Here is a 12,908-nt window from a genome sequence, read left to right as displayed (position 1 = left end):
AACGCAGTGTCTCCATAGCCCATTTGACAGCAAGGCATTCTCTCTTGACTACTGCGTATTTCTGTTCTCTTGGGAGAAGCTTTCTGCTTTGGTAGAGGATCGGATGTTCCTCTTCTCCCACCATTTGTGACAGAACTGCCCTCACCCCCACCTCGGAAGTGTCTGTTTGTAAAATAAATTCACTGTTAAAGTCCGGGGCTATGAGTACGGGGTCATTACAGAGGGCCGTCCAAAGGTCTGTAAATGCCCCCACTTTACCATGTCTGGACCTTGGGCCTTCACCAGGTCCATTAGGGGACTTGCCCTAGTGGCGAAGTGGGGAATAAAATGTTGGTAGTAACCTACCATGCCTAGGAACGCACAGACCTGCTTCTTTCGGGTCGGCTGGGGCCAGTTTTGAATTGCCTCTAGCTTATTCGTTTGGGGCTTCACTATGCCCCTTCCCACAATATATCCTAGGTACCTAGCCTCTGCTAGCCCTATGGCGCATTTAGCGGGATTAGCAGTGAGGCCAGCCCGCCTTAAGGTGTGCAGTACTGCCTCAACTTTCTCCAGGTGGGTTCCCCAGTCTGGCGTATGGATGATGACATCATCTAGGTATGCAGCTCCATAACTAGTATGGGGGTGCAGCAGCTTATCAGGGGGTGCAGCAGCTTATCCATGAGGTGCTGGAATGTGGCTGGGGCCCCATGTAGCCCAAAAGGGAGGATGGTGTACTGGAATAGCCCATCCGGGGTGGAGAATGCTGTCTTTTCTTTAGCTTCTTTGGTTCAGAGGAATCTGCCAGTACCCTTTTGTCAGATCCAGTGTAATCAAGAATCGGGCACTATCCAGTCGGTCAACCAGTTTGTCGATGCGTGGTTGTGGGGTGTGCATCAAACTGGGATATTTCATTCAGTCGGCGAAAGTCATTACAGAATCTCATGGTACCGTCAGGTTTAGGCACTAAAACAATTGGACTGGACCACTGACTGTAAGATTCTTCAATAACCCCTAATTCTAACATTTTCTTTACTTCGGCCTTGATTTCTTCTCTTTTTTGGCTGCTGGGATTCGGTAGGGTCTCAATGTTACCTTGGCTCCGGGGATCGTGCGGATATGGTGATTGGTCTCAGTCGTCCACCCTGGTTTTGTAGAGAACACATCTCTGTTGCGATTAATCATGTCGGCTGCCTTGATCTTTTGGATCGGCGTCAAGTCGGATGATCTCCTTACTTGCTCGTGTAAGTTATCCTCCTGGGGAAGGGTCTCCTGCATGACTAAGCATGCCTCTTGATCGTGCCAAGATTTTAGAAGATTGATGTGGTAAATTTGCTCCAATTTCCGGCGGCCTGGCTGTCACACCTTATAGTTCACCTCTCCCACGGCTTCAGTTACTTCATAGGGTCCCTGCCACTGGGCCAACAATTTACTTTCTGCTGTGGGCACCAGTACTATCACCCGATCTCCTGGTTGGAACTGTTGAAGCTTCGCTTGGTGGTTATAATGGGTTCGTTGGGTCTCCTGTGCTCTCTCCAAGTGTTCCCATACAATGGGTGTAACTCGGGCTATCTGATCTCTCATCTGCAATACATGCTCAACTATATTCCTTCTGGGATTTGGCTCCTCTTCCCAGGCTTCTCTGGCTATATCCAGTATGCCCCGAGGGTGGCGCCTATATAGTAGTTCGAATGGAGAGAAACCCTTGGAGGCTTGCGGAACCTCCCGGATGGCGAACATGAGGTAAGGCAATAGGGTATCCCAATCTTTCCCATCCTGGCTCACCACTTTCCTGATCATGGCCTTGAGGGTCCTATTGAATCTTTCCACAAGGCCATCTGTTTGCGGGTGGTATACAGAGGTCCGTAGGGCTTGTACATGGAGCAATGAACAGAGATCTTTCATCAGCTTGGACATGAAAGGTGTCCCTTGATCAGTCAGTATCTCCTTGGGTAGCCCAACCCGGGCAAAGATCTGTACTAGCTCCTTAGCTATTGTCTTGGAAGCTGTGTTGCCTAGGGGAACAGCTTCTGGGTACCGGGTTGCATAGTCCAGTACAACAAGCACATGTTGGTGGCCCCAAACTGTCTTCTCTAGGGGCCCTAGCAGATCCATGGCTATCCGTTCGAAAGGAACATCTATTATTGGAAGAGGTATCAAAGGAGCCCACAAGTGTGGGCGAGTGCTATGTAACTGACACTCCGGACAAGAGGTGCAGTATCGCCGGACATCTTCATGTACTCCTGGCCAGAAGAACCTCTGCAGGATCCGTGCCTGGGTTTTCTCTACCCCACGTGTCCTCCAAACAGGTGACTGTGGGCGAGACTCAGTATGGCTTCTTGATGTTTTCATGGCACCAGAAGTTGTTGTATCTCTTGCTCCTGCATTTGCACCACGCGGTACAGGAGATCTTTCTTCACTATCAAGTAAGGTCCGGGACCCCGGACCTTCCCATCCACAGGTATCCCATCGATCTCTAACACCTCTTTCCTGGCATTATCATATCTGAGGTCCTCCGCCTGGTCCCACCCAAAAGTCTCTCTCCGAGGACTAACCTGCCCAAGCTCCCAGGGTCCGGCTTCTGCTTCTTCCAACAGCTCGCCGCCGTAATGGCTGGGGGCAGCCTCTGGCTCACCTTCTGTGGTGGAAGTTTCTCTGTTGGCTGCTCGCATCCATCTGCCTACTAGGGAGGTCTTCTGGCCCTGGGTCAGGATCCGGGTTCCCAAGGCCTTCACGGCCTTCCTCTCTTTTTTTGTCTTCCTGGTCTTTTGGGGGGCTGAGAACAGATCCTGAGAAATCTCAGCGAACATCAGGGGTTGACATTCCCCCGGTGAGGAGTCGCTGTCCTCAGGGTCCCCACCTCCCTCCAGCCTCTCTGGGTGGAGTAAATTATCAAACCCTGGATAGTCCCTCCCAATGACTACAGGATATGGGAGTTTAGGAACTACGCCCACGGTCACCTCAATGGGGTTTCCCTGAACCTCTGTCTCCACTGGGATGGTGGGGTAATGGCTCATGGCCCTGTGCACGCATGTCATTGCTACGCGTTGGGCTTGTAGCAGCTGACTACTTTTTACCAGCTTACCGGATATGAGGGTGATAGCACTCCCAGAGTCCACAAGCGCTGTAGTCTCTGTTCCATTTATCCTCACTGGCCTGGTGTAATTATGCGGGGTTAATGCGACCCCCGCAAGGTGGATAAGGGAGCATGGGACCTCCCAATCCCCCAAGTTACATTGCATAGGCTCCTCGGTGCTGGGACACTGTGCTGCTATGTGTCCCCAGTCCCCACATGCATAACATCTATAATTGCTTTTAATCACTCCCCTATCATGGGGACTAGGGGGTTTAGTCCTGGGGTTCCCCCCCCCTCAGGCCACTCCCTTCCTTCTGGGGTCCCCGCTGGTTTTCGTCCGTCCCCCCCCCTTCTTCCACCTAGGACTCCCCGGGGGTTTGGCTGCCCAACCTTCCAGGGTTGGGGTCAGGTGCTTGCTTCGAAAGAGGCCTTCCTTGGGTAGTCGGGTCAGTTCCCTGGCTGTCATCCATCTTTCTACCAGTGTGATCATCTTGTTGTACGTGGACGGATTGTTCTGGCCTACCCATTTGCGGAGATCTGGCAGCAGTCCCCGCATGTAATGGTCTATGACCAGGGTCTCCAAAATTTCCTCCGGCCTGCACACCTCGGGCTGTAACCACTTCTGCACGAGGTGTATGAGGTTGAATAGCTGGGACCTCGGGGGATTGTTCTCCTGGTATTTCCACTCATGGAACCTCTGGGCCCTTACCGCTTCCGTTACCCCTGATCGTGCTAGGATCTCTGCCTTCAGATAGGTATAGTCAGTGGCATCCGTGGCAGGCAAGTCAAAGTAGGCCTTCTGGGCCTCTCCACACAAAAAAGGGGCGAGAATGCTGGCTCACTGCTCTTCGGGCCACGCCTCATGCTGAGCAGTCCTTTCGAATGAGAGGAGATAGGCCTCTACGTCATCTCCTGACGTCATCTTTGGCAGACAACCAGTGGCCCTCAGGGTTTGCATCCCGTCGGACCCCCGGGCCTGGGTGGTGAGGATCTTCAGCTGGTCCACCACCTCTCTCAAGAGGGCATGATCTTGGTCGCCTGGCTCATCAATAATTAATTGGTTTCCTGCTGTAGCCTCATAGACTCCTGTTATGCCATTGCCTGAACCCAGGTGGCCTCCTGCTGGGCTGCTGTGGCTTGTACCAGAGCTCTTACCACCTCCTCCATTGTGGTATGAAGCAAACAAACAAACCAAACCAAACCAAAAAAAATCCCAAACTCCAGTGCACTTTTTTTTTTTTAAAAAAACCTCTTTCTTCTGCCACACTATGAACAAAATCCCACTGCTGATACCAGTTGTGACAAAGCTCTGTCCTTGCCTCCGTGGGTCCCGTGTTTCCTGGCGGATTTCGCTAGCCTCAGAGGCTCAGACCCTCCACATAACCCTTCTCTCTCTAGAGACAAGGGGCACAGTCTACTGAGCCATTTTCATCATAAGCCAGCGAGGGAGGTGAGGAGAAGTTATCCTTCCTTGCACAGTCTCTGTTGTCTTCCAGTCTCAGTGATACATCAGGGGGCAAAGGTTGGGGGGGAGCCCGGGCTCACCCTCTACTCCGGGCTCCAGCCCAGGGACCCTATTAGTATCAGCTATGGTAGCTGACCTTTTAGAAACATGACATGTACAATTCCCTGGGTTACTTCCCCCCCCACCGCAGCCCTCACTTCCTCAAGCTCCACTTCACCCTTACCTCAGGGCCTCCTTCCTTGTGCCTGATATGGTGTGTACTACTCAGTTCCTCCGACAGCTCCTGACATACACACCCACCTGACTAACTGGGAGGCTTTTAACTAGTTTCAGCCAGCCCCTGATTGGCTTCAGGTGTCCCAATCAACCTAGCATTCTCCCTGCCTTCTGGAAAGTTCTTAATTGGCCCCAGGTGTCTTAATTGACCTGGAGCAGCTGCCATTTCACATATCCTGGTACCAGGGATTTGTTTAGCCTGGAGCTAATATATCTATCTCGTGCTACTTTTCTATAGCCATCTGGCCTTGGCCCGTCACACTATGTTCTAAAGCATTCCGTGCAGTCCTTGGGATTGAAGGATGGAAGTTGTAATGCACAGTCTCAGAATCGATAATATGAATCAGTCAAGGATACTGAAGACCTGTTCATCTTTGTTACCCTCTGGTCTCTTCAAAGCTTCCTTGGCCAGAAGGTAACAAAGATTAACAAGGATGATCCAGTAGAATTTCCCCCCACATCTTGAGATCATATACAACACAAGTTCCTGGCTCCAGACGTTTCACCGCAGCACCTTGCTAACTTTTCTGAAAGGGAGAAGTTGAACAAGTGGGCTGAATGTGAGAGAACTTTGGGACTGTGTCTAATGAACAGCCTGAACAAAGATGCACGTTAGCTCACTATCAATGGCTGTGGTTCATGTGAATTTCTGCTAGGACTGTGCTGCCCTACCCGCCCTGTGCTCTGCTCCAAGTACAATGAAAGTCTGAATGGCTCTCTTCTTTCCCCAGTCACCTGAAGTCACTGTAATTACTTATATCCCTAACACTTAAAATTAATAATAGAGATGGGTCCGAGTAAAAACCATGGCTCAACATGCAAACGGGTACAACTTTGCAGCTCTGGGCCATCTTTAGTTATTCACGGTGACTGCTGAAGTCCATTTACAGTTGAATAGACCTTGACTGTTTTGTGAAAAGTAATTGAAGATTCTCAAGGAAATTGTTGATAGCCCAATAAATCTTGCACAGTACGTCCATTCACTGCAAATCCATTTTATCTTTAGTGACATGGTATAGGTGTTACTCCTGTCCTTTCTTTCATTTGTTTAAGTTTTCACTGGGCATGAAAATTAGTGTCAGTTTAAAGGGAACGGGGGGGGGAGAAAAGAGTAATCTCAGGCAATGTCATATGTCTAGGATTACTTTGAGTGATCCCGTCAAGTGTTTACAACATCCCTGATAAACTCCATTAATGAAAAATCTCTGTAAAGAACAAATAATCTCAAGAGGAAGTTCCTAAATAAGTGCATTTCAATTATACAAGAGAATGGAGAAGCTAATAAATCCGGAAAATCCAAATGAATAGCGATTTTATATAAAATCATAGATTTATTGTATCAACTGCAATATACCTAAGTGACCTTTTCTTCCTCAGAAGCAGCTAAATGCAAGCAGAAAAGGAGTACTTGTGGCGTCTTAGAGACTAACCAATTTATTTGAGCATGAGCTTTCGTGAGCTACAGCTCACTTCATCGGATGCATACTGTGGAAATACAGTATGCATACAGTATGCATCCGATGAAGTGAGCTGTAGCTCACGAAAGCTCATGCTCAAATAAATTGGTTAGTCTCTAAGGTGCCACAAGTACTCCTTTTCTTTTTGCAAATACAGACTAACACGGCTGTTACTCTGAAACCTGTCATAAATGCAAGCAGTTACTGAATTTTAACAAATGCAGATAGCTTGGAAAGACATGAAAATACATCTTAACAAACAACTGAAACTCTTAGTTTGCTTATTTTTGTGCAGTTTTATAAAATACAGAAAAACCCATGATGATGTAAGATCCACTAAGAGACCTCAAGTTACACAAAAATAAAACTCCTAAGCATAAAGGAGATCATTGCACACTGATGCTGGTTTTCTGTATTCTACAGTTTGCATGCACATTGCTATTATGCAAAACGTCTTTCATCCTTGAACATTCCCAGTCTTCAAGTATTTGGGTGAAATGTTACAGTTAATGATCAGCATGGATGTTTTTATCTTTAGCTGGATAATAAATATCTTTATTGTATGCCTGAATTGTGGCTAGAACCAAATTTTGGCTAAAAATTATTTCTTTTGCACATTATTCTGTTTCTAAATGTTACGGGATGGAATGTGCCAACTATCCAACCATTCAATTGTTCGTATGGCCAGTATTTCTTTCCCCACATATTTAAAGGTTTGTGTGCCATTTGCCTAGTTAATTCAAAATCCCCTTTGCTAACTTCAAAAATTTAAGCCACTTGTGCTGCAAACACACACACTTGTCTCTTTCCTCATGCTACATGTTACACATGTGCGTTTCTATTTGCAGGATTGTTATCGCAGAGTAGAAATTAATAAAATGGCAGTAGCATACTAAAATCAAAATCTTGCAAAACTTAAATAAAAGGTAAACTTGCAGCAAATATCAAAAATCAAATTCTGCAAACCCTTGGTCATGAAAACAATTCCTCTTGTGCAAAATTCTACTGAGAGCCCAACCATAGATTTCTTACCGGAGTAAGGATTGCTTTTAAGCAAGTATGTACAGATGCTGGGCCTTACTCACTCTAAATTTCACAAACTACTGTGCCAAATAGCTCCTTGTGGACACTATTTCCACTGGTTTTCCTTTTGCCTATAATATACTTAAATACTACTTTTTCCTCTTGATTTTCTTAGCTTGTTACATTTTTCTTCTTTTTTTTTTCTTTTAACTTTGGCCTCACAAGTTTTGATTGGGTACTGTTAATTGCTCAGTGGCTTCCCTGTTCTTCACATAGGATTGCTACCTCTGAGGTGCAAAAAACCCCAGGACATCCAGAATGATCCTGAGCCTACAAAACTGAACAGTTGGCAGTGTGTACAGGGTGCCCTTCAGTTTTTCTAGGATAGCTACCTCAAAAGAGGGACAATCTTGGAAAACCTGGACAAGTGACAACTCTTATCTTCACATGTGGAAACCCTTCTTTCTGTTCTATATATAGCTGGATAGATAGCTTGGAAAGACATGAAACTCCATTAATGAAACTCCATTTCCATTTCCAGTTTCCATTAATGAAACTTGTCTTACCACTGTATTAGAAGCAGAGAAGGTCAGGGTTGGAAGGGACCTCAGGAGGTCATCTAGTCCAGCCCCCTGCTTGAAGCAGGACCAATCCCCAATTTTTGCCCCAGATCCCTAAATGGCCCCCCTCAAGGATTGAACTCACAACCCTGAGTTTGGCAGGCCAATGCTCAAACCATTGAACTATCCCTCTCGCCCAATTAGGTTAATTGAAGGAAGTATCTGCCTTTGTGTACCATTACAAATGTGTATGCCTGGGAAACAAGTGACCTGAGCACAAATCCGATTCTATATCTGTCCAAAAAGCATGACTAAATGGATGTCTGCAAATCTGAATTCTCTGCCAATGGTATTTTTCTGAAGTCGATACCAGCATTATATTCAGGAAAAAAATAGCATTGGGAGAGAATTCAGATTTGCAGACATCCATTGAGTCACACTTTTTAGCTATGTATAGAATTGGAGGCATGTTCAGATCACTTGTTTCCCACACATATGCATTTTTAATGGTGTCTAAAGCAAGGCTTACTTCAGTGAACACTGGAATTAAAAGTATAATGGTGCTTGCCATACACTAATCTTGACAGAATTAGTATTCTAATCTGTTTAAAACTCTCTGGTAGCAACACAAGCTGCATCCGATGGTGAAGTTCCTCTAAAAAAACGTTAAACAGGAGTGGCAGTATTTTAAAGAAGCAAGGTGGGTGATTTGAACATGGAGAACAAGTGTTACTTATGCACTGACATAGAATCGGTATGGCAAACATACCAGATGTATCACTGCACTTTCTGACAGGAGTGTGTCTATTAGAGGTACATTCTTTTTGTGCAATGAAATTGTCTGCCACCAGGGTAAATTGTTTGCCACCTTCCGTTCCAGGTGGAAGGAGCACTTTTCTACTTGGCCTTCACTAATAAAAACACATAGCACCTCAGCACACTGTGCATACATTTAAAAAAAAATAAAAAAATGTATTCCACACAGATTTTCTCTGTGGATAAAGGAAGATGGGTAGGAGGAAAGAACCACATACAATAGATGCTAGTTATTTTGTTTACTGCACTATTGGAAGGCATTCTGTGTTTAAACCTGTAGGCATATGGGTAGAATTATAGTAACACACACTAGTATGTAAACTGTAGGGAACAATTCTGCATTTTCTTCATTGGCAGAGGATTTGTAGTTCTGTTCAATCTCTAACTATTGAGGACTCAATTGCCTATGCATGGGAGTAAGGAGGTGTAAGGAAATCCTTTTCTCCCCTTTGTGCGCTACCCGTATCATTAGCACCTACATGGGGAAAGAGGGAGAGCAGCCAACATTGGGCTGCTAATTCTTCTCCAATGCAGGTGCAAGAGAAGTACCCTTCGGTGTGCTGATGGGCATATTGGAGCCAGCACAAAATGGGAAGAAAGCTGCAGCAGCAAAAAGGTGTGGAATTGCAGTGTGGTTTCTGCCCTGTTCCTGGGGCAGTGCAACTGTATGCTGCCCCTTACTTGACTTGGACTGTAGGGTTAGAATGGCGATTTGATTTTGTGTGTGGACAGAAGAAGCAAGTATTTAGGTATATTAGATGTGCCAGTGTAACTAACTATGTCTATATTTTGCTTTTGTAGATTTGTTCGTACTGTGTTACCCTTTTCTCAGGAGTTTCAGAGAGATAAGCAACCTAATGCACAGCCCCAATATCTCCATGGATCGAAGGTTAGATTTTACTACCCTATATTTGTCGTTTGTATATACTTGATGACAGAACTTTTCTGAAAAATGTTACAGTACAGAAATGATTGATTATGAAATTTACCCTTAATTTGCTTAAGTATTTAGTGCATATGCTTCTTGAGGATATTTTAAATCTAATTTGCTCTTGGATTTTGAGTGAAAGGTGCAGTGATATTTGCAAGACAGTGTAAACTTTGTGGTTTGATGTTTGACTGTATCTAATGTTGTTAAAAATTAGTTCTCATGTCAAACTTAGATTGCACAATTCTCCACGGTGGCAGAGGAGAACTGAACAAAAAATGAGCTGTAGAATTTTTGTCAACCACAGAGAGAGGGAACATGAGCCCACACTGAGAGTAGCTGCTGCTTCTTTGCAATTACTGTGGTGGTGGTTATAAAGTGAAATGAAACAAATAGGAAAAGCTGCCCTTTGACTGTAATCAGACTTTAAAATAAACATAAGGACTCTCTCTCAAAATCTCAGACATTAAACTGTTTAAAAAAAACCTCTGCATTTCTATGGTATCTACATTTCAAGGATCTGGAAAGTTGCTTTACCAACACTAATCAACTCAGCTTTCCAGCAACCCTGTTGGATAGATTAGAATTGTCCTCCTTATTTTACAGATCAGCTAACAGAAATGGGTAGAGGATGATGGCTTTATGCCAGGTTACAACAGTGAGTGTGTAGCACTCCTGACTCCTCATCCTGTGCCTTAAGCATGAGACAGCTTAAGCATGAGACATCTGATACCCAAAATGCCCCATCCTGCAAATGCTTATGTGTATGCACATAACTTTAAATGAGTAGTTTTATTTACTTTAATAGAACTACTCACATGCTGAACTCTGTAATATTGTATATTGGGGGTATAAAATCCTTTCTCATCCCTGAAAGCTTGGGAATTAATTACCCGTTCTTAGCAATAAACATTTTATGGTCACAAAGTTATCTTACTTCTTTAATATCCAGCTACAGTACTTTAATGTATCACAAGAGCAGTAAATTCCCAACTTGACACTTCCATTATAACTCCATGAAGTCACATTTCCTATTATTTGTTTAATTTTTAGACTGACACTCATTTTGTGTTTTGCTTATGGAATGTGTATGTATAGGAATTAATACGAAGCTTTTATTAAATGGATGGTGAGAAAGAAATAATTCCTAAATTTAGTAGTGTAAAAAAAACCCTGAGTCTATATTCTTCTTGCAGCAGCATCGCTAGCTTTTTAAAAAACACTTTACAAAATAAACTTCATTTCCTAGATCCTGATTATGATGGAATCCTTCAGGGTGCCGCCTGGAACTGGGGTACCACTGAGCCTGCCTGACCCACTAGCCTGGATTCCGTTTTAAACTGTATTGCTATGCAGCCTGCCAAGCCTTCTCCCAGGCTTCAGACTGCACTTTACCAGCACACATACAGGTAGAGATGCACCCAGCTGCAGCTGTACACACACATGCTGAGATCAGCTTTGCATGGGAAGGCTCAGCTAAGGAACTGCCCAGTACTCAAGTGCACATCCCCCTGACTGTGAACCCAAAATTATACTGTCTTGCACTGCACAGAGAACTATACAGCGTAAGATCATGAAATTCGCCCCCTCCCTCAGTGTGGAGGGGAATATACACAGCTTTCTATCCCAAGTTATGATTTCCACACACGCTGGTTTTAGACAAAACAAAAGCAAGTTTATTAACTTCAAAAGATAGGTTTTAAGTGATTATAAGAGATAGCAAACCGTTCAAAGCAGGTTACCTAGTAAATAAAACAAATATACAATCTAAGCTTAATATACTAAAGAAATTGGTTATAAATAGCAAATTCTCACCCTAAATGTTGTTTTAGGCAGATTGCAGATTCTTGAAGGCAAGATGCATTTGCTTGCAGCTTAAAACTCCTGATATTTCTTTCACAGGCTAGACAATCCTCTTGCCTGGGCTCAGCCCTTCTCTCCTAGTCCAGTCTTTTTGTTTTCAGGTATTTCCAGCAGTCCTTTTTCTTGGGCGGGGAGTCAATGAAGAACCAACCTTGATGATGTCACTCCCCTGCCTTAAATAGTTTTTGCATATGGTGGGAATCCTTTGTCTCCCAGTGTGATTCCCACCCCACCACCCAATCAGTGGAAAAACACTAGTATCATCATGGAGTCCAGTACCAGGTGACTTGGTCACATGTCCCTGCAGCCATAACTCAGAGGCTGTTTGCAGCATCCCCAGGAAGGCTCCCTAGTGGGAGATTAGCATATTCAAAGACCTATTGTTCCCCCTAATGGCCTTTCCCAACCTGCCATCTGGAATGATTGCATTCTGTCCAGTGGGCGTTCCTCAGGTGCAAACACATGTGTAAGAGATGCATAGATAATATTCCTAACTTCAGATACAAAAATGATACACGCATAGAAATAGGATAATCATATTCAGTAAATCATAACCTTTCCAATGATATCTCACATGACCCATATTGCATAAAACCCATCTTAGTTATGACATAATCATATAATAACCATATCTCTATGAAGAATATGGGATGTAGTGTCACACTGATATCCTAAAAAGTTCGTGGGAAGGAATGGGTGGTAATTTTTCTGAACATCCTGTCCCCCATCCCAGCCCATAGTTTTGGAGTAACAGTGACTTGTTAAGGCACTTAGAAAGTATTTTAAATAGAGGAGATGAATTATCACTCTAATTTTGCAGCATTTTTCAAGTAAGAAGAGAGACAAAGTGCAAGAATATTTCTCATTTTATGATACAGTTAGATGGGTATTAATTCAGAAGAGGTTGCAAATCTTATGTATTGCATTTAGAATTATAACTGATTCAGTGAGCCACCTAGGTATGTTTCGTTCTTGTGTGGTTACTTTTCATTATCTAATTATACTTAGCATATCTCGTTTTCAAAGTACTGTATATACATAAATTAATTATTGCACCACCACTCTTAGGTGTTGTCAGGATTATAATATCAATTTTTACAGATGGAGGAAACTGAGACAGATTGATTTAAGTGATTTGTCCAGGCTTATATAGCTAATTATAGACAGAGAAATTACAACTCAGAAATGCTAAACTTGCAGTCCCAAGGTAATGATTGCTATTGTAAAATGTGTGCTTCTAAAACATGAAGGAAAAATGAGAATTAATCTTTCTTTATATGGAAAATTTAAAAGTTGAACTGAGTGTTGCCACAAGTAGTGATTTTAATTAGACTATTCACTTCCAAGCAGTTATTGAACAGTGTGTTGGGGGAAAGCAGAACTCTACATCACATTAGATTTATTATATTCTTTACTCCTTCTTTGAATGATGGTCCGAATGTGTATGCCTGTTGTGTGTTTCCTG

At 43.8% G+C, this 12,908-nt stretch overlaps 1 protein-coding gene across 4 annotated transcripts in view; it reads left to right on the top strand.

The window, feature by feature from the left end:
- CYFIP1 (cytoplasmic FMR1 interacting protein 1) overlaps nt 1-12,908 on the top strand; it is a 131,110-nt gene that overhangs the window by 78,325 nt on the left and 39,877 nt on the right. For all 4 annotated transcript variants that reach the window (XM_073353183.1, XM_073353192.2, XM_073353210.1 and 1 more), the window contains one exon: nt 9,454-9,541. In XM_073353183.1, the coding sequence (XP_073209284.1) occupies nt 9,454-9,541 (88 nt within the window). The remainder of the gene's footprint in view (nt 1-9,453; nt 9,542-12,908) is intronic.

Source organism: Lepidochelys kempii, chromosome 1 (assembly GCF_965140285.1).
Source record: "Lepidochelys kempii isolate rLepKem1 chromosome 1, rLepKem1.hap1, whole genome shotgun sequence".
Lineage (NCBI taxonomy): Eukaryota > Metazoa > Chordata > Testudines > Cheloniidae > Lepidochelys > Lepidochelys kempii.
This window is presented reverse-complemented; position numbering and strand designations above follow the sequence as displayed.